General features: G+C 35.4%; 1 protein-coding gene across 1 annotated transcript in view; it reads right to left on the bottom strand.

Annotated features, from left to right (window-relative positions):
* Positions 1-3,781: 3,781 nt before the first annotated feature.
* The window catches only part of KCNC2 (potassium voltage-gated channel subfamily C member 2), a 209,203-nt gene continuing 193,000 nt past the window's right edge, over positions 3,782-19,984 (bottom strand). The window contains exons 3-5 of the mRNA XM_054718396.1: positions 11,664-12,591; positions 9,084-9,248; positions 3,782-3,918 (exon numbers count right to left, since the gene is read on the bottom strand). Coding sequence (XP_054574371.1) covers positions 3,782-3,918; positions 9,084-9,248; positions 11,664-12,591 — 1,230 coding nt within the window. The remainder of the gene's footprint in view (positions 3,919-9,083; positions 9,249-11,663; positions 12,592-19,984) is intronic.

Raw genomic sequence — 19,984 nt, 5'->3', positions numbered from 1 at the left:
GTAAATCCTACATTCTGATACAATCAATAAAAACATATATTGGTAATTATATTTAGACATATACCATTTTTCTGAGCTCAGTTTCTTAATAGTCTCTTAAAAATAAACACAGCATTTTTAGACACAGAAAAGATTCTGTTGACGCATGATGGGGAAATGTTCAATTCACCAACCTGGTTTCTCTTTTTCATTTTACCTTCCCCTAATCCTATGCTTTCATAGAATGTTACAGGGTAAATTGACATGTAACCCCACAATGTAAGCAAAATGCCAGCTACATGTGGTGTGCTGCAGAAACCGAGGTCCACACCCAATGTGAGACAGAAGTTATCTTGAGATGATAGGGTGTTTACAACTAGAGGCTCAATAAATATTTCAACTATGAGAAGTTGTGCCAGGGAAGATGATCAGTGGCAAAAATATAACTGAACAGTTCTGCCTCTCTGATCTGCCATTTAATCATTAATAAAATAAAAGCAAAAGGTTTCTCATTTCAGAACTGTGATGATTAAGTTGGAAAGTGTAAGTGAAAATTCAGTATTAATCATAAAATGCCACATACATATCAAACACCATAATAATTCATAACTTGGCTATCTCAAGTTATAAGAAAATTTAGATAGACAAAGCAGTTAGAAGGGAAAAACACTGGCTATGTGCTTGAGAGTTGAATGAAAGCGAGTTACGTATATTTATAAATCCTTTCATCCCAATTTCTTTCTTATGTTTGAGCGTCTTGTTTGGTACCATGAAGCATAAAAATAATAAAGCCTGTTGAGAACTCCAAAACAAAGAGAAGAATATGAATAATTGAATCAGATGAGATTCAAGCTTATCCCCAATTTATTTGCCTTTTATTCTGCATTTCAGTTAGTTACATTTTCGTGGTTATCACCAAGGTTGTACATGCACCTCGAAATGCTCACAAAAGGTCCACAATACAGGGGTTCATAACTATGTTATATATTATATTCAGAATCCCAGGGGAACTAATAGATTCTAGAAATATCGATTAAGCAAGAAGAAGAATTATACAGTTTCAGCAACAACAGTTTTAAAGACAAGTACAAGCTTTGTTTGTCACAAAACTCACAAAAAAGTAATTGATTGAAGAATATCTCTTTTATGCAAAATATACATTTTAGGATATAATTTGATTAATATTCTACTATATACCAACATTGCTCCTTGATCATTTAGTAAAAAAATACTCTCATTGCCAGAATTTTTTCTATAGTTTTTATAATTGAGGTAACAATGACAAAAGACTACGAATAATGCTGTTGAGTGTGTGTGTTTTTTGCCATAGCAATTTTCCAAAATTAAACAAATACATGACTAAAAACAGTTCAGTTTTGATAAATAGGCACTGAAAATTTCACAACGTAATATGACAAGCTGATAACATAAGTGGTTTATAAGAAAATGATACAGTCCATGTTCATGGATCCAACCAAAAAGGAGAAATAAGGGAAATTAAGACAGACGGACACCACACCAAAATCACTGCCTGGAATGATTCACAGCACAATCTACCGCAGGCCCATGAAGGGTCATACACAGAGGTACAGGCCTTACTTGAAGCTTCAGAGATGTGGATCATGAATTTGGCTTCCTTTGATGTGAGATGGCCAACAACGATTGACCCATGCACACATGTTGGTATTTACAGTTGTTTCACTGACACAGGCCAGTCCACAGCAGACCGCTCCTCTGGGGAGCACCGGATGAGTTCCAGCCACAGTTCTTTTATGAGCTTTAAATGCTTCATGAAGACGCCGGGACATCTTCCAAGTGCAATCGGGTTACCTCAGAGCACATTCAACAGCAGAAGTCTGTTTCCAGTACAGTCCTTGCTATGGCTAAATTTCATCAGTCAAAAACCCATGGTAAATTCTGTGCAACACTGCACAGAATAACAGCAGCACCAGACAGCATATGAACTCCTTTACCATAAAGTTGTGTGCAATTACAGCTTTCTATGTGTGGTGTTATCAAGAAGATCACTGAATCTCTAAATATCAGATGTGTATGTCTGGGTAAATACATTGCTGTACAAAATCTCTGACATGCAGGTCATGCTCTAGGACTTGGGGATATAGAGTAATACAAGTTACGTGGCCAAGAATAAAAGTGATAATTGTCCTCCTAACAAAAAATAAACATAAGAATTAGAAATTAATCAACAATCATCTCAATGATCTTGAATGCCTTAGAAATATTGTTTATCCCTAAAGATATATTATGGCATTTTTCTTCCCTCACACACCCAATTCACCAGACACACTATTACTTTTGCATTCATGGGGATGTGGAAACAGAAGTTCTTCCACTTGGACTGAATAAGACTCCCTAGGGTTTCACTGAAATGTAGAGATGAATGCTGGTAGCAGAAATGGACACTGCAGCAGACAGCCAAACGCAATGGTGACATTGCTGCTGACTAATTCCTGTTTTTCAGAAAGGTTCACAGTACTGACTAACTTAGTCTACAGGGCATCCTTAATTTACACATGAAGCAGAGAAGCTGTTTCAAGTAGCAAAAAGGCAAGGGGCAGGAGAGAAGACCCAGGACTAAAATCATGAACACCTTACCAAGGCATTTCTGTGCTTTATGGAGACAGATGACATATACAGTTAAGACAGGGAGCTAAGACAGACAGACAGAACAACATTCAGGACAAAGCACCTGATTAAACATTGACTGAAGTCTGATTCTTCTTGCAAGTCAGAAACCTAAGGCTAGTCAAGAAAGCCATCTATGAACAACAATGCTCTTTGATGTTTGCACATAAATTAATAAATAAAAATAAAGGAAGGAGGTAAAAAAAAAAAGACATGAGAGCTTTGGGAAATATTTGGCACTCTGCCTCTGAAAATAATGACAAATTGTGAGATTTTTAAATAAAAATGACTCTTGTATCAAGCAGCAATTCCTGTTTAAACAATGCAAGCCTGGCTGGCAGTTACCTGTCTCTCATGTTTTGTGCCTTCCCCAAGCCATTAAGTCAGGGATCTGGCCTCGGCTTGCGTGTAACCAGTAATGACAACCTCTTTGTAGTTATCTGTGTGCAAACAACCAGAGACATTCAGAACTCCAATACATAATTTTTGAAGAAAGGTAAATCAATCAAGAAATTAAGCTATTTAAAACAAATATTTCTTTCACAGAATAAAAAATGTCAAAGAGAAACTTGCCCTCCCTGCCCCACCATTCAACATGCAGAACAGTCAACCAGTTTCATATCAGCGGGATGGTTTGATGCAAGTACACATATCCTGAGCCATCCATGATCTCTGAACTCTGTGATATTGCTTTCAGGTGATAGAGACAAGATGGTCCATGCAAATGAGCTGACCAAAGTCATGTTGTATGCAAGCAAGACAGGATCCCAGACATCTTCAGAATGGTTTAGCGAGTCAAAGAAATGAAGGTCCAGTGAAGTGGTTGGCATTTGGAAGCACACGGTTTTAAATGTATCTCCCTGAAAATATGTTTGTGTATTAGTGTACTGGCCAGTATGTGATACTACCTTGTTATTTTATTGTGAAAGGAGATCAGGGCAATTAATATGGAGAAAGAGTTCCACTAACTTTAGATGCTCTTTAAAACCAGGGTAAGATTTGTTAGCTACCCACATGGCATTTTCTGACTTCAAATAACATCATGCAGCTTTGTACTGTATTAATGGAGGTTGGAGTAATTCTATGTTTAATTATTTCCATTATAGAGCAGACAGTACTTGAAGTAATACAATTTAGCCGACTGGTGCAGTTTGGTTTACAAGATAGATGGGATGGGAGATCGAGAACGCCTCAGAGGACAAGGAGAGTTGTAGGGTGATGTTACTGGAGAAAGCCTCAGAGCATTGCCTGCCAAGCCAGCTATGTTGTTTAAGCTTCGAGATTTTTCATATCCTTTTATGAAAAAAGGCACAGACATCAGTTGAATTCAAACAGAAAATAGACACAGACAAACAATACCACACAGAATAATCAAATGTGCTATTTTTGAGTTAAAAAAAGAATTTGCTTACAAAGAATTCAATATTGAGACAGTTTTTAATTGTAAAAAAACCATGAAGTTCACTGTAGCTGTCATTCCCAAAAGAGTAAGCCAGCTATCACAAATTACAGTTGCAATACTTCAAAAATGATTCTTTCCCAAATTATACTTTGTATTGATGTAATTTTGGCATATCCAGAACTCTTTTAGAATTAGGCAAAGCAACTTAAGTAAGATATACATTTGACTAATATTATTAAGTATCAGAATATGTTTCTGGGAAAAAAAATGGGCTATGTTTCCTCTTTTCATTTTTTAGTATTTACTAAGCTACTAAAGAATGCTTAACTTTAAATGGACAAGTCTTTTTATAGCATATTTAATCTTCCAGCTTTATGGAGTTAAAATAATAATAAAAATGATTCTCAAATAATGACATTTGATGCCATTATCTACATGGTGTAGAATGAATGCCAATATCTAATCTTTTCAAGAAAAAATAAAATGGATGAAATATAAGTTGAGTCATAATTTCAGTGAGTTAAAGTTATGCTGTTTTCATCTGACTCCCCAACCAGGACTTGAGAATAATTTGAATTCAATTCACCTTTTCTTTATATTATTTTGCATGTTGACCTTTTGTTCATGATAGTCGTGGAATTATAGAAGAAAAGGTCCTTCTCACAAGCTTCAACACAGTAGTTCACCTTAGCTACTCAAGAAGCACCCCATCAAAATAAGTAAATAAATAAATAAATAAAATATAATTTACAAAAAGAAACACCCATCAAGGTCACCTTTGGAAGAATTTAAATATCATAGTACTGTTTATTAGAAAAGATTAGAGGTAGTTAAATGAGGTAAGGCGTGCCTAGTGTAAAGTTAGAACTTTACTATCTTAAAAGCAGGGCAACTATTGGCTGAAAAAGTAGTCATATTACACATCTTAGAAAAGAAATATTCTGACAGCTCCATTGAAGAAGTGTTATATGACAGGAAAATAAAATTTCAAAAGCTGAGCATATATATACAATTCCAGTGAGCTTATTTGTCTCCCTTAGACTTAGGGTTCACTCCTTGGGCCCTGATTAGCCTGGGTGTGCTTGGTGACTCTCTAGAGAGAAAGTGGATCTTTTGTGTCCCTTTCAGCTACTTCTTTCCTTAATTCTATACTTTCATGGAACTTCTGGGGAGGAAGCCACTGCTCTCTCTCTGCCTTTCACTGGAAGAGAGGGGATTGATTTAGTGATGATTTGATTTGCAAGTGTCCAAGACAGACGTGGATAGGGAGTGCAATATCAGCTCTGCTGCAGGGTAACAGCTAACTGGACGGGAGAGGAATCCCTTCCTCACATACATATATACATTTCAGCAGACTAGGTGTCTTCTTTGATATTTTGTAGATGGAAATGTATGCCATCCATTACCTATGATAAAGTTCTCCAGGAAATAATTTCTGCTAATGAGAGAATTATGTGCCAATATATTTTGTTAGTATTCTGGGCTATAAAACATAGGAGCTATAAAACTCTGGTGAATGATGGAATAGTTAATGGGAAGGTGTCTTAAATAATTGAAAAAGAATTCCAGGTAATTTATCCTTACATCGGGACCCTCATGTGCCTAGAGGGCTATTAATTTTTGCTCTTTGGTAAAATGATTGAATATATAACTTTGGAAATTTCAGAAAGAATAATTTTTCCTAATTGACTGTGTCACATGAAAATATAAACTTCACCATAAACACTGACTGGGTTTGATTAAAAGCAAACTTGTAAATATGCATGAACTAAAGGGGTTGCTAATATTTATAAATCATCTATATAAAAATGTATATCTTATCCCCCAAATCTCCACACTCCCTACAGGACCTCCAAAAATGTAAAAATCTGTTTGACACTTTTATATTAATTATGATAGTTATACATAAATCTTGGCTGTCATTCTAAATGTTTAATTATTTTTATGAATTATAGTTTTAACATAAATATTACCTATTTTGCTTATAAATTCTTTTATTTTTAATAACTATAATTTCAAAGTTCATTTTAAAAGGCTTCCCTTCTAATTTAGTAACAAGTATTTCATTAGTAAAATTATAAGTTATTCATACAAATATGCTGTTCTTTATTCTGCAGGTTAATTTCTGATTAGAAAATTTGATATAAAATTTTTCTCAATCAAAATTTTATTGAATAGAATGTTAATTTGAACTAACATCTAAATACATTACGTTCATTTTATATAGTTCTTAAGATCAGGCATTTATTAGAGGCAATATTGAATCTCCCTATGCATTTTCTATCAATGGGCATGTCTTTGTTTTTATAATGTGATTTTCTAAAAATTACTGCATAAAAAAATCATAGTTTCTAAGTACTGGGAGCTTACTTTTTTAGAAAATCCATAAGTTTTCTTAATGTATGCCCAACTATATTTATATTTGTCCACAGAAAAAGAGTTCAATGGGAATCCAAATTTTTTTTTCATCTATACAGGGAAGAATTTTCAGAACTCTAAAATCATCTCAGTAGAGAGACCAATTTAAAAGGTTTAAACAATGGTATAATATAGGAAATAAATATCTGAGTGTGATTAAGAGGATTAATCTATAATCTACATAAAAGTAAATCTATAATTTATATAAAAGGAAACAGAAGGAAGGAAGGAATTCCTGATAGACATGACAAGATAACACACCAAGAGAATATTAAATGAAGTTAGCCAGAAATGTTACCAGACCTAGATGAAAAACACAAAGCTGCAAAAGAATTAACCAAGAATGAAAAAAGAAAGGTGACTATGGTAAGAAATGACAGAGAATAAAAAGCTCATAGATGAATCTACAAAAATGTTTTCACTAATAGAAAATTTGTATTTTGTGAAATAAGATTGTATGTATAACTTTTCCATACAAACAATATCTTATTAATTGCTTTGCTCATGAAACATACCATTTTAAAAAATCTATATTTACATAGTGCTTTATAATTTGCAAAGTTTTTTTTCATACGTGATCTTTGACAGTTTAAAATTCAAAATATTGTCTAACATGAAAAAAACTTGTAAGTTCTTAAACATGTAACCTTAGTATAAACAAAGCATGTGATACATTATAGAATATGCTCAAAAATGTATGTAAATTTAACCACATATTATATATAAATACTTACATATAAATATATACACATATATACATCTGTAGTAAATTAAGATATGTAATGTACTTAAAATATTATGTTCTACATAAGATATCATTAGTTAAATATTATTATAATGGTTATTTAATGTATGCACATATATTTTGCTCAAGTATTAACTACCTTTATAAAATATTTAAAAATTGTTCTAACATAATATTTACAGGTGAAATAACAAATGATCGAACATATTCAGATAACTGAAATACATTTTGGTGAAAGGAATAGATGCAGAGAATGGAAATAATTGATATGAAGAAAGATTTAAAATATTGCCTACTAAAGAGACAAAAGAAGAATGCTTGGTCTTCTGAAACTCAAAGGCATGGAGACAGGACAATGTAAAGTGTTCAGAAGAAATGAAAGAGAAGTACAACATGGGTAATGAGGTATATCAAAGAAACAGGGCATCACAAAATAAATATATGAGGCCTAAAATGGTAACATATTCAATAGGGAGAAACTGCAATGAATAGCAAAGAGCACAATATTTTTTAAATTCATTTGCATGAATATGAAAGTTTTGGAGTGGCTTTTATTTAAATTAAGTCCACTGCATAAGAAATTATTATAGTTCTTTCTCCATTCTGTCAATAAAAAGAAAATGACCATGGTAATAAGGTAACTTGAGCCAGCAAAGGAGGAGGCAATAAGGGCCATACCATCACTTTGTCAAGGGTGGGTAGTGTCACAAAACTATTTCTTAAGGAGGAGAAAAAGGGCTCAGCTGTCCTTTTTTTGTTGTTAATCCTCACTGGAGGATATTTTTCCATTGATCTTTTAGAGAGAGTGGAAGAGAGAAAGAAAGACAGAGAGAAACATTGATGTGAGAGAATCACATCCATTGGTTGCCTCTTGCATGGTGGGGGAGGAGCCTGCAGGTAAGGTAAGTGCTCTTGAAATCGAACCCGGGAACTTTTGGTCCGCAGGCCAACACTCTATCCACTGAGCCAAACCAGACAGGGCTCAATTGTTCTTTTTTTCTGTAAAGTTTGCTCAAAACAAGAACAAAAACCAGCACCTAGGAAATGGTCAAAGTAGCTCTACTTAGGGAAACAGAACCACGTGATGGAGTGAAGTCTCAGTATTCTGTTACATTCCTTAGTCAAGATGCCTTCCCAACAAAATTTATCCATTCCACATATCTTCTATGTGCCAGGCACTTTCAGTGTGGATTGAAAATTAGTAATAAATTTAAAACTATTACTATTGCCCTAAAGAGAAATTATGTAACCATGTTTTATAAGTACATAAGTAGCCTTTCAAGTGATTGGGTATACTGTTCTGTAGGGCCAAGGATCTTGCACCTTTTCAATCTTCTTTCACTCAGCTAAATCATAGCAAAAAAAAAGTTCAAATGTTGTATAAAAGACTTAACTATAGTATGTTTAATGCTTTTCCTTGAGAAAAAAAAAGGCTTATTGTTTTATAATTATAAATTACTTATCAAGTATATGCATAGTGCCAATTGGTGAGTTTTATTAGTTGTAAGAGAAAAGAACTTTTAAAAAGACTAATGAGTGACTTATATTAAAATAATAAGATGAGTGTCTTATTCATATAATTTCATATAGTTTTTAAATATTCCATTACAATACTTCCCATTGACACTTGGAAAACCAAAAAAAAAAAAAAAAAAAAAAATGGAAGTGAAGAAAAGAAAGAAGAAATTCCTTTCAGATATGATAGCCAAGTAGACTGCTATGATAAATATTTTTAAATGTCTGTAATGAGAAAAGGTGCGATGAAGAATGATAAAGAGCACTATGTGTAGTTTTTCTTAGAAAATGACGGAAGGGAATTTCGCAACACTCTGGGTATTTTGCAGCGCTTAATTTCTAAGTCACCTGTGAGGATCTGATGAAATGCACGCCTACCTTTCCTGATCCCTCCATCAGAAGTGCACGTGTAATCCCCTGTCGTCAGTAGGAAACACGTTTCCCCTCTTCTGTTTTTGTCTCTGGTACTAGAGCGTCTGATAGGGAGCCTTTCAGGGGGTGATAATGGCGACTCACGTCCCGAACTGTCATCACCTGATAGCACTGGTCACAGCACCATGCCCATTGACAGACAGTGATAGATGAGGAAATGAGACAGACAGTACAGAGAGTTTACACCGAATGTCCATAGTACAGTCGCTCGATATACAAAACAGAATAATCACATCATGATAAGAAAAAGATTGTCATCACTCACCACAAAAATTTACATGGAGCAAAATGGAAATGTGTTGAAAGAAAGATAAATGTTCTAGGGGAAGTTTTAATTCCACTTTGGATTCTATCTAATAAGAAATTTACTTTCACAAAACTAAGATGAATTCAAAATGAGTGTTATGGTGAAGTAGCACACAAATTAATATCTTATAATTTTTGACATGCTATCTAGTTACTGCGAAAGGGATCTTTTTTTAAGTGGAACCTATTAAGGAAAAACTCCTAAGTAAATATATGGCTTTGTAGCTCTTGAAGACACACACTTTTATTATTTTCTGAGTGTAATTTTCCCCCAAAATCTTAATAAAAATAATTCCAAAGCTAACAAACTTATAACCAGGTTCTCTAGTTTGAAGTGATAAAATAGTTTTAAACATAATAGAATGAGATAAACTTCTCAAATGCCCTTGAAAATTTTGCTTACTTCTGTATATTTGCCAAAGATGGTCACAATCTATCAGCCTGGATACCAGCCTATTATAACAATGTTTACCCTAGGCTGAGGGTGTGTCCTCTTTATCCATGTTCTTCATAAGACACAGGTACTATGAGAACAGTGTGAGGCCAGCAACACCAACTAAACTCCACCTTTCGTAAAGACATTCTTGGCCTAGCAGTTTTCGGGTATATATTGACAGAATCTACAGAACAATTTACTAAAAAAACAGGAGGACTGTGAATAAAATCTTTAAAAAGCAGTTCACGCCAAAACCGGTTTGGCTCAGTGGATAGAGCGTCGGCCTGCGGACTGAAAGGTCCCAGGTTCGATTCCGGTCAAGGGCATGTACCTTGGTTGCGGGCACATCCCCAGCAGGGGTTGTGCAGGAGGCAGCTGATCGATGTTTCTCTATCATCGATGTTTCTAACTCTCTATCCCTCTCTCTTCCTCTCTGTAAAAAATCAATAAAATAAATAAATAAATAAATAAAAAGCAGTTCAGCTCCAACGACATTTTCCCCCCATTTACTCCATAAAAAACTTCTAGAAGCTAAGAAGGAAACCTATGAAAATGTCACCTGGCTTTTTTGTTTGTTTGTTTGCTTGCTTTGTTTAATTGCTGGTATTTCTAAATATGCAATATTACTCACATGGGATTATCATAAAAATTTTTTATACAATAAAAAATTACATATAAACAACTTATAGTGAATCCATATATATATATTTTAAATTTTCATCATAGGTAATTAAGTTGTTTAATCTACAAAATATTTTATCTGTACCAGACAATAGACTAGAGATGACACTACTGATGATCACTTTAGCAAACTGAATGTCAACTGACAGTCATTCTTATCAGTCTTCTCTGGATTATCTATGGCAATGGAGAGGATTAGGGGTTCAGCTAATGTCAGGCAGTAAATCATCCAATATTCAGTTGTGGTAAGGAAGAGAACCTAATGCATTGTGACCAGGTTCTCTAGTTTGAAGTAGCAAAATAGTTTTGAACATAGTGGAATGAGATCAATGTCTCTAAATGCCCTTGAAAATTTTGTTTACTTCTATATGCTTGCCAAAGATGGTCTCTGTGGATAAAAAAGGAAACCCACAGAGAAATTCAATGTTGCCATTGATGAGCCAAAGCACATCATCTATCCCCAGAATAATGATGAATTGATTATATAACACCTTGCTCAATCCAAGGGGATTAAGTTGAATACCCTACCTAATTTAGAAATAATAAAAATTTAATCAATTCTCCAGAATATTATTAGGGAAGACCTTCGTTATCCAAAGGGCTACCTTCCATATCACCTCTTTGATGTTTAGGCCTTTGAAATGTAAACATCCATTCCTCTTAGGTAACTGCTTCTTGTGAATTAGGTTGAGATGCATGGCCCCATGTGGCAGAGATAAAGCTGAGACAAACACACCAAGCCAAATGATATGGAGATCAACATTTTGAGGATGAAGGATGGAAAATGGCCAATATCATACCATCACATCGTGCAGGGAAACAAAAACATTGGCACAAAAGCAACACACAGGCAAAAGAAAATATTGGCACCATCAGCAAAGGGCAGGAAAACTCTATAGACCAGCTATGCAGACTTCTACTTGGAATTTATTTAGAAAGGTACAATCTAGCTATCTGTAAGCCTGACATAAACACATGTTTTGTGAAGGGGAGAACTGAAAACTCATGAACATTTGCAGAAAATGAGAATGAGTGCCTTCTACCTATTGGACAATACTGGTCTATAAAGTACGTAATGGCATGCATTTAAAATTGTGCCTTACCTGATCTATTATGTTCCAGAAGTCGATTGTCTTTGCCCAGACAGGTATCACCCTGTGTGCTGTTGCAGGCCATATTTAATTCGGTCTTGCAAAAAGTAGGTGAGCTTGCCTGAGGGGCAGGAGGGATGTGCTTCTTTCTTTTCCGTGGAAGTTTCTGCTTCGCCATTGCTAAGGAGTAGTACATCCCAAAGTTGTTGACAATGACAGGTACCGGCATGGCTATTGTCAGCACTCCAGCCAGAGCACACAGGGCTCCTACCAGCATCCCCGACCAAGTTTGGGGGTACATATCCCCATAGCCCAATGTAGTCATGGTCACCACAGCCCACCAGAACCCAATAGGGATGTTTTTGAACTGCGTGTGCTCACTAGCTGAAGGGTCATTAGGTTGAGCTCCTACTCTTTCGGCATAGTAGATCATAGTAGCAAATATCAAAACTCCCAGAGCCAAGAAGATTATCAGCAGCAAAAATTCATTAGTACTAGCTCGAAGAGTATGTCCAAGCACCCTCAGACCTACAAAATGGCGGGTGAGCTTGAAGATTCTCAGGATCCTCACAAATCTTACCACCCTGAGGAAGCCAAGTACATCCTTAGCAGCTTTGGATGAGAGCCCACTGAGTCCCACCTCCAAGTAGAAGGGTAGAATGGCCACAAAGTCAATGATATTCAAGAGATTTTTGATGAATTCAAGTTTATTGGGGGAAAAAACAATACGGACTAAAAATTCAAAAGTAAACCACACCACACACACCCCTTCTACGTAGGTCAAAGCAGGATCCGTTTCGATTTCATACTGTAGAACAACACTTGTGCCATTGATGACTGGTTCCGTCTTGTTTTTGACAATATTGAAAGCTTCATGGGTCTCCAGGCAAAAGGTAGTGATTGAAACCAGGATGAAGAATAAAGAAGCAAAAGCAATAAACTGTAGGGGGGGAAAAAAGGAGAGAGTGATTGAAACCATAATATACTTTGACCCAGATCTAAGAGCATCAATCCATCTAGAGGAAAAACATTGAAAGCATTTTTTGAAGATTTCACTTGGGATGTTGCTCCAAGGAAAGATGAGATGTACCGCTAACATTAATTAGAGTTGCACCTGGATTGTGTTTCAAGTTCTGTTATCAGCTGATATAGGTAAAAACTTTTTTGATTTATGTTGGAAAAAAATTCTTGACTATTTTTTATACCTGTGAAGAGAGCATAAAAATCACTTCCAAAGAATGTTGAAGGGCAGCAGACTGAAAAATAATAATAAAAGTAGACAATGGCTCCAGATAATTGTTTATGATCCTAGTAATCTTCATGTATTAGATCAAGTTCTACATTATACTATAAGGTGCAGTCCACACTAATGGAAACTTGGAAGCCACTCATATTTACCTGAAGGTTTCTACCTGTACATAAAATGTTCCTGTTATCATGAAAGTATGAATATGAAAAAAATATTTGAGTTATGTTATTATTTAAATGATATTAATTTAAGGTGGAGACTTATCCAAAGAGCAAATCTATAGAAGAAGATAGGCAACAAGACTAAAGAAAGAGAAACAGAGTTAAGGAACAAATTAAAAAGACAATTTTCTTCTTCCCCTAAAAAAGAACTCCAAATGCTTAAGTATCATGTTATAAAGTCGCAAGTGTGTGTTTTTTTTAAATTCAATTCTTTCATTTCTCAAGCCAATAATATATGAATACACACAACTACTAATACAGAATAATCATAAAAGTTCTCACTTATATAGTCCTCACCAGTACCAAACACTGTTAAAAGCAATTTGCTTAATTAACTCATATCAATACTTATAACAACACTATTCCTACTGCATTTTACAGTTCTGGAATATTAGCCACAGAGTTTAAGTTACTTTCCAAAGTCGTAAGATACAAAGTGATAGACTTGAGACACTATCCTGACACGTTTCATTCAAGATTCTGTTCCATTAACTACCTAACCCTCAAAATTAGAATACAAATATGTTGAAATACTTATCTTGGGATCACATACTTCTTAATGTTAAAGTTCTACGAAAGTGAAATGTAGTTGTTTGGGTGAATGGCACTGTTGCAGTCAGTACCAGAAGCTTTCAAAGTGGCTGGCAGATTCCTAGTGCTCTCTGATTTAGCACACCTAATGAGCACCAAGAGGCTGTTCCTTGACTGTCTAAACCAATAAATTATTCAGGAGCAGGTGGTCATCAGTCAAGTGGAGAGAGGTCCTTATCTATATATATAAAAGGCTAATATGCAAAGTGTCCCCTTGGGAGTTCGACCAGGAGACCGGGAGTTCAGTAGCTCACTGTGACATGCACTGACTACCAGGGGGTGATGTGGAACAAAGGTAGGCCCCAGCCAGCAGCTGGCAGCTGGGGAAGGAAAGCCCCGGCTGGCAGCCGGAAGGCCCCAATCGGCCCTGATCACTGGCAAGGCCTAGGGACCCTACCTGTGCTCAAATTTCGTGCACTGGGCCACTAGTTTGACAATAAAAGGGTATTCCAAAACCCAAAGTTGCTCCCTAATACCTATTCCTCAATTATGCCATTGAGATCTAAGTTTCCAGAAGAGATTGAAACCAATTCCTTATTTTTTTTTTTTTAACCTCTTCAGGCTCAATGTGAGAGATACAAATCTCACCAAATATGTAAGAGATATACAAAAGGATGAAAAAAATCTTAGGACTTTTACTATCTGCCCTAAAGAAACACCCAGATTATGGAACTGTCTCTTTGCAGTGTGCCAGTTAGTACAGCATCATACAGTATTATAAGGCATGTCCTTTTCATGGCTGTGACTTATTTTCCCATGTATATCTTCCAACTTCCTTTCTTGTTTTTTTTCCACACTGGAGGATATGTTTATTAATTTGAGAGAGAGAGAAAAAAGGAGAAAGAGAAAGAGGAAGAAATATCACTGTGAGAGAGAAGCATTGATCAGTTGCCTCCCATAGGTGCCCAGACTGGGGATCATCAAAAGCAACCTAGGTATCTGGCCTGACCAGGAATCGAACCTGCAACCTTTGGGTATATGGGAGACACCCGTAAAGGTTCCCTTTGGTTTTGACATTATGATTTGACTTGTCTTTCCCAGACATATTGTGAGATATCAGCTTATTTTTTTCCACTCATATTTCCCTTTGTACACATAAATACAGTCCTTTCGTTATTCAAATACTTCGTAAAACAATATCACTAAGACCCTCTAGATTCTTTAGAGGTTAACAACTTGTGGGGAAGAATCAATTACCTGTGGTTCACACATTACTTCTTAAATTAAAATATTATCTATAGATTTGATAGACACATTTTTTTCTGAAGCCCCATAAAATCTTTTGGCATCAGAACCATACTAAGGTGTTTACATATTGATCCCCCTCCAATCACTCCCTCACATTCTCCACCATTCCCACCTAGTCTCAAGCTTGTCAGGCTATGTTAAAAGTTTTAGTGCACTAATTCTGTCTATGAGGCAGTTAGAGAGTATAAGGCAGTTAAAGTAGACTGCAATTTTATTTTATGCTTTTACTGTTCCTCAATCAGCATTTTTCCAGCTAACTTTGTAATCTTTGGAAGATATACATGGGAAAATAAGTCACAGCCATGAAAAGGACATGCCTTATAATACTGTATGATACTGTACTAACTGGCACACTGCGAAGAGACAGTTCCATAATCTGGGTGTTTCTTTAGGGCAGATAGTAAAAGTCCTAAGATTTTTTTCATCCTTTTGTATATCTCTTACATATTTGGTGAGATTTGTATCTCTCACATTGTGCCTGAAGAGGTTAAAAAAAAAAAATAAAGAATTGGTTTCAATCTCTTCTGGAAACTTAGATCTGCACTTATATTCATGATTGAATGTAGTGGGACTTCCCAACATTGTTCTTTCACAATCAGTCCAAGCTTACCCACCCCCCTTCCATACAACAAAAACAGTTTACTAGTCTGCTTTGATGTTTGTCAATATGAAAGACTGGGACTTTTCCAATCAGACATTTTCTACGTTTCATTCATTCATGCAACAAGTTTGTATTAGGTGCCTCAGGCTATAGGGCTAGGGTATTAATTTAACAGTAGTTAAAAAAAGTTAATCCCTATCATTAAGTAAATCACAATCTACTAGGGATACAGAATTAAATAATGAACCATACAAAAATTAAATAATTGCAATTGTAATAAATGCAATAAACACAAATAAGGATCAAAGGAGACTTTATTTAGACTGAGAGATTATAGAAACCTCCGAGAAAATATCAATAGTTTGAAATTTGACAAATAAATGGAGGTTAATGTGATGGAAAGAGAGACATATATCTCACAGTAGGAAGTTTTAACAAAAAAAAGTCTGGACTTTTTCAATTTCACTTTCTCAAGTGATGCTTTGACTGTAACATCACAGGAATAGCAAATTTTCCAAATCTGCCTCTTGCACAAATCATGGTGAATAACTCCTAACCTGGCACAGAAACCCTGACTTTTTAAAGAGTAACTTCTTTTTCTGAAGAGTTTCAAGTCAACTAAAATTATTATCTTGGTTTTAAAATGAGGCTGTAAGATGACTTGAGAACAATCTGACTGCAGATAGTGTTCCATTCGACTTGCTGACCTATTGGGAAACTTACAGAATTCACTTGTCTTAAATTATTGTTGCCAGTCTCATTATTTAGGATGAAGTGAAAACAAAAGACATATATTATACATACAACTTAAAAAGAAGATAAACAATCCAATAAAAAAAATGGGCAAAGGATCTAAATAGACACTTTTTGAAAGAGAACAGAAGGAAGGCCCAGAGACATATGAAAACATGCTCAAAGTCACTAATCATACAAGAGATGCAAATCAAAAAAATAATGAGGTACCATCTCACACCTGTCAGAATGGCTATCATCAACAAATCAACAAACGACATGTGCTGGCGAGGATGCGGAGAAAAAGGAACCCTCATGCACTGCTGGTGGGAATGCAGACTGGTGCAGCCACTGTGGAGAACAGTATGGAGTTTCCTCAAAAAACTGAAAATGGAACTCCCATTTGACCCAGTAATCCCATTTCTAGCACTATATCCCAAGAAACCAGAAAAAACAATCAGAAAGGATATATGCACCCCTATGTTCACAGCAGCACAATTCACCATAGCTAAGATTTGGAAACAGCCTAAGTGCCCATCAGCAGATGAGTGGATTAGAAAGCTGTGGTACATCTACACAATGGAATACTATGCTGCGGTAAAAAAAAAAGAAGGAATTCTTACCATTTGCAACAGCATGGATAGAACTGAAGAGCATTATGCTAAGCGAAATAAGCCAGTCAGAGAGAGATAAATATCACATGATCGCTCTCATATGTGGGATATCATGATCAACATAATTTGATGAACAAGAATAGATCCAGAGACAAATGGCAGGGGAGGGAGGGGTTAGAGAGCAACCAAAGGACTTGTATGCATGCATATTAGCATAACCAATGGACAAAGACACTTGGCCGGCGTGGGAATGGCTTGGGGGAGGGGTCAATTGGGGAAAAGAGAGACATATGTAAAACTTTAGACAATAAATAAATTAAAAGTAAATAAATAAATAAAAAGACATATATTAACTGTTTTTTTCATTTAAAGCACTATGAAAATATTAGAAATCATTATTATACATACTTGAGTATGCATTCAAAATATAACAGTTAACTCTATAAGAACTACTAGAACTTGATGCCTATGTTTATTAAACAAACTATTACATTGGCCGGCAAAGGTCAACAGCTCTTAAGATACCACACTTGGTGGTTGGAATAAGTAACATGAATCATCTTACACTTGGAAATCATTTAAATTGCCCACCATATTCCTAAAAAAGGAGTGTGGCCTAAAGATCACACTCATTAAAATATACTTGGGGAGTACATACAAAGCAAACTTCTTACCTCCATATCAGATGTCAGACTTTTTGGGGAGAAATCTGCATTTAACTAGCTTCCCAGGTGATTGCTATGCATACTAAAGACTGAAGACCATAGTTGCAGTGTTTTTGTTTGTCTGTTTGCAGCAGACTGATAACACAGGATTGATAAATCATTATTAGATTAATTGGATCAGTTTTTTAAAAAGATTATAAGCATCTGTAAAATTTTAAGAGAACCTTAGTAATTATCTTTTACTACCTCCTACATAATGGGATGTTTGTGCCTTTGTGTGTATGTTGTGACATCATTAAAGCTTTCACACAAATACCTGTGAGCAAACAAAGCAACTGAACAGCCTCTATATAGATACAATTCAAAGACACAAAACTTTGGAATCCAAAAGTTGTCTGTCTGTTTTTATAAGTCATTTGGAACTTGCATTTATCAATATTTTTATCAGCATTATTTAAAATACAACATTACAATTTTTTATATTTATTATATTTATATTATTTATTTATATTTATATTATTATTCTTTGTAATTTTTATAGCTCAGTATATCTAGCTTTACATACTTTGTAAATCTGTGACAATATTATAATAGGAAAGTAAAAATAATATAAAAAAAACAAACTTTGGCATCTGGGAAATCATATTAATCTTAAAGGTAGGTGCAGTAGGTGATTATTTTGCTTTAAAAAAAAAAAAACAGCTAGACACTCGATAGCTGCTGTGTGTGTGTGTGCGCGCGCGCATGTGTAAAGAATTAAGGACACAAGGTATGGTCTAGAATGAGAACACTGAAAAGAGAACCAGAGTATGCCTCATAATAACATGGTAGGATATTGGAAGTTGGTTTGACAGTGTGGAAGTTTGAAAAATGTTAAATTCTGAAGAGAAGGAAAAAACAGGAAAGGTATGAGTGCCGACAAGGGAGACATTCCTGCTCATGTGCAGCTACAGAACATTAGGGTAACAATGAGAATATTACATTTAAGATGGCATTCTTTTATGCCTTCAGCAAAAGGAGGTTGTACAGACCAACTGGGTGTGACAATGCTTTGAGTAATGAAGGTACTGAGCCTGGGAGGACAGATAGAGGAGAGCAGTCAACCGTGGCAGGTAATATACACAATGTGCTTCAAACACATAGGATGGCAACAAATAAGAGTGAAAGGTAATCAGGAGAAATTAGCCTGCCCGAAAGACCTTGGAGATAAGGGGGAGAGACAGAGTTTTCCATGAAAGGAAGAGTAGGAGCTCAGTTTATTAGGAACTTACTTTTCTGTCAAATGGAAGGGTGACCCCAGAAGCCTTGAAAACCTGGAATTACCTAGAGGCAACACTTGATTGCATCAGCAAGGAATTTGTGCACTTTTTCTGAACTTAATTCATAGATCCTCGGGTATGAAAATGTATTCTTTTGTTTCTGACTCACTGTGTTGAATTGAAATGGAAAAATATGAGGCTAGATTAAATAATATTAAGACAAAAATTAAAAAGAAAAGTAATAGAGAAAAAAGGTTTTATTTATTTGTCTTTCTCCTCCACTGAGTTGGGAACTCTTAAAAACTAGAATGATGTCATGTTCATTTTTGTAGCTCTTGCTCCTCATTCAGTTGTTAGTATTTAGTATGGCTGACTGGATGAATAGGAGGATGGGAGAACTTAAGAAAGAATGAATAAATGAACAAAATAATAAAGTAGAATACGTTCTACTGGAAGTAAGAATGATGTAAAAAAAGAAATAACATATTGAAACAAGAAAGTATAATTATTGAAGCAAAAATGCCAAATTTATAGCAGAAGCAAATTTAACCAGTTTATTAATCCAAATGTTGCCACTAGTAGCTTCCATTCACGGGGGTTGGGAACTGTTTTCTGCCAATGGTCATTTGGAGATTTATAACATCATTTGTGGGCCATACAAAATTATCAACTTAAAAATTAGCCTTCTATATTTGGTCAAACACTTAATTAACTTACCCCTAATGACATGGCAGGGCCAGACCAAATGAATTCCTGGCCTTATATTACCCGGGGGCCAGACATTCCCCACCTCTGTAATAATGGATCTTGTGTCTTAGCAGGGAGTTGGAAAATAAAATAACATTGTCAGCTTTCTTTCTTTTCCCCTGTGATAAGAACACCAATTTCCACAGGCGTTAAATGAAAACAAAACGAGGCATGTTAAATAATCACAATTTAGAAAGCTTTCCAAACAAGGCATGTCGTGTTGACTGAGTTCACAGAACCGAGATAGCATTCCAGGCATTTTCAAATAGAAAGTCCTGCTAAAGTATTGGCTTGTGGGTCCACTGAGTGGCCCTTTCCTCTATAAGCCCAGTGTCCAATATCCTTAGCTACACAGAGTGCCCAATACCCTTTGTCCAATTAGCAACTATGAAGAGGAAGTCCTGAG

Source organism: Eptesicus fuscus, chromosome 7 (genome assembly GCF_027574615.1).
Source record: "Eptesicus fuscus isolate TK198812 chromosome 7, DD_ASM_mEF_20220401, whole genome shotgun sequence".
In the NCBI taxonomy this organism is placed as follows: domain Eukaryota; kingdom Metazoa; phylum Chordata; class Mammalia; order Chiroptera; family Vespertilionidae; genus Eptesicus; species Eptesicus fuscus.
The sequence above is the reverse complement of the archived record's forward strand: the minus strand, read 5'-3'. Positions and strand labels throughout refer to the sequence as shown.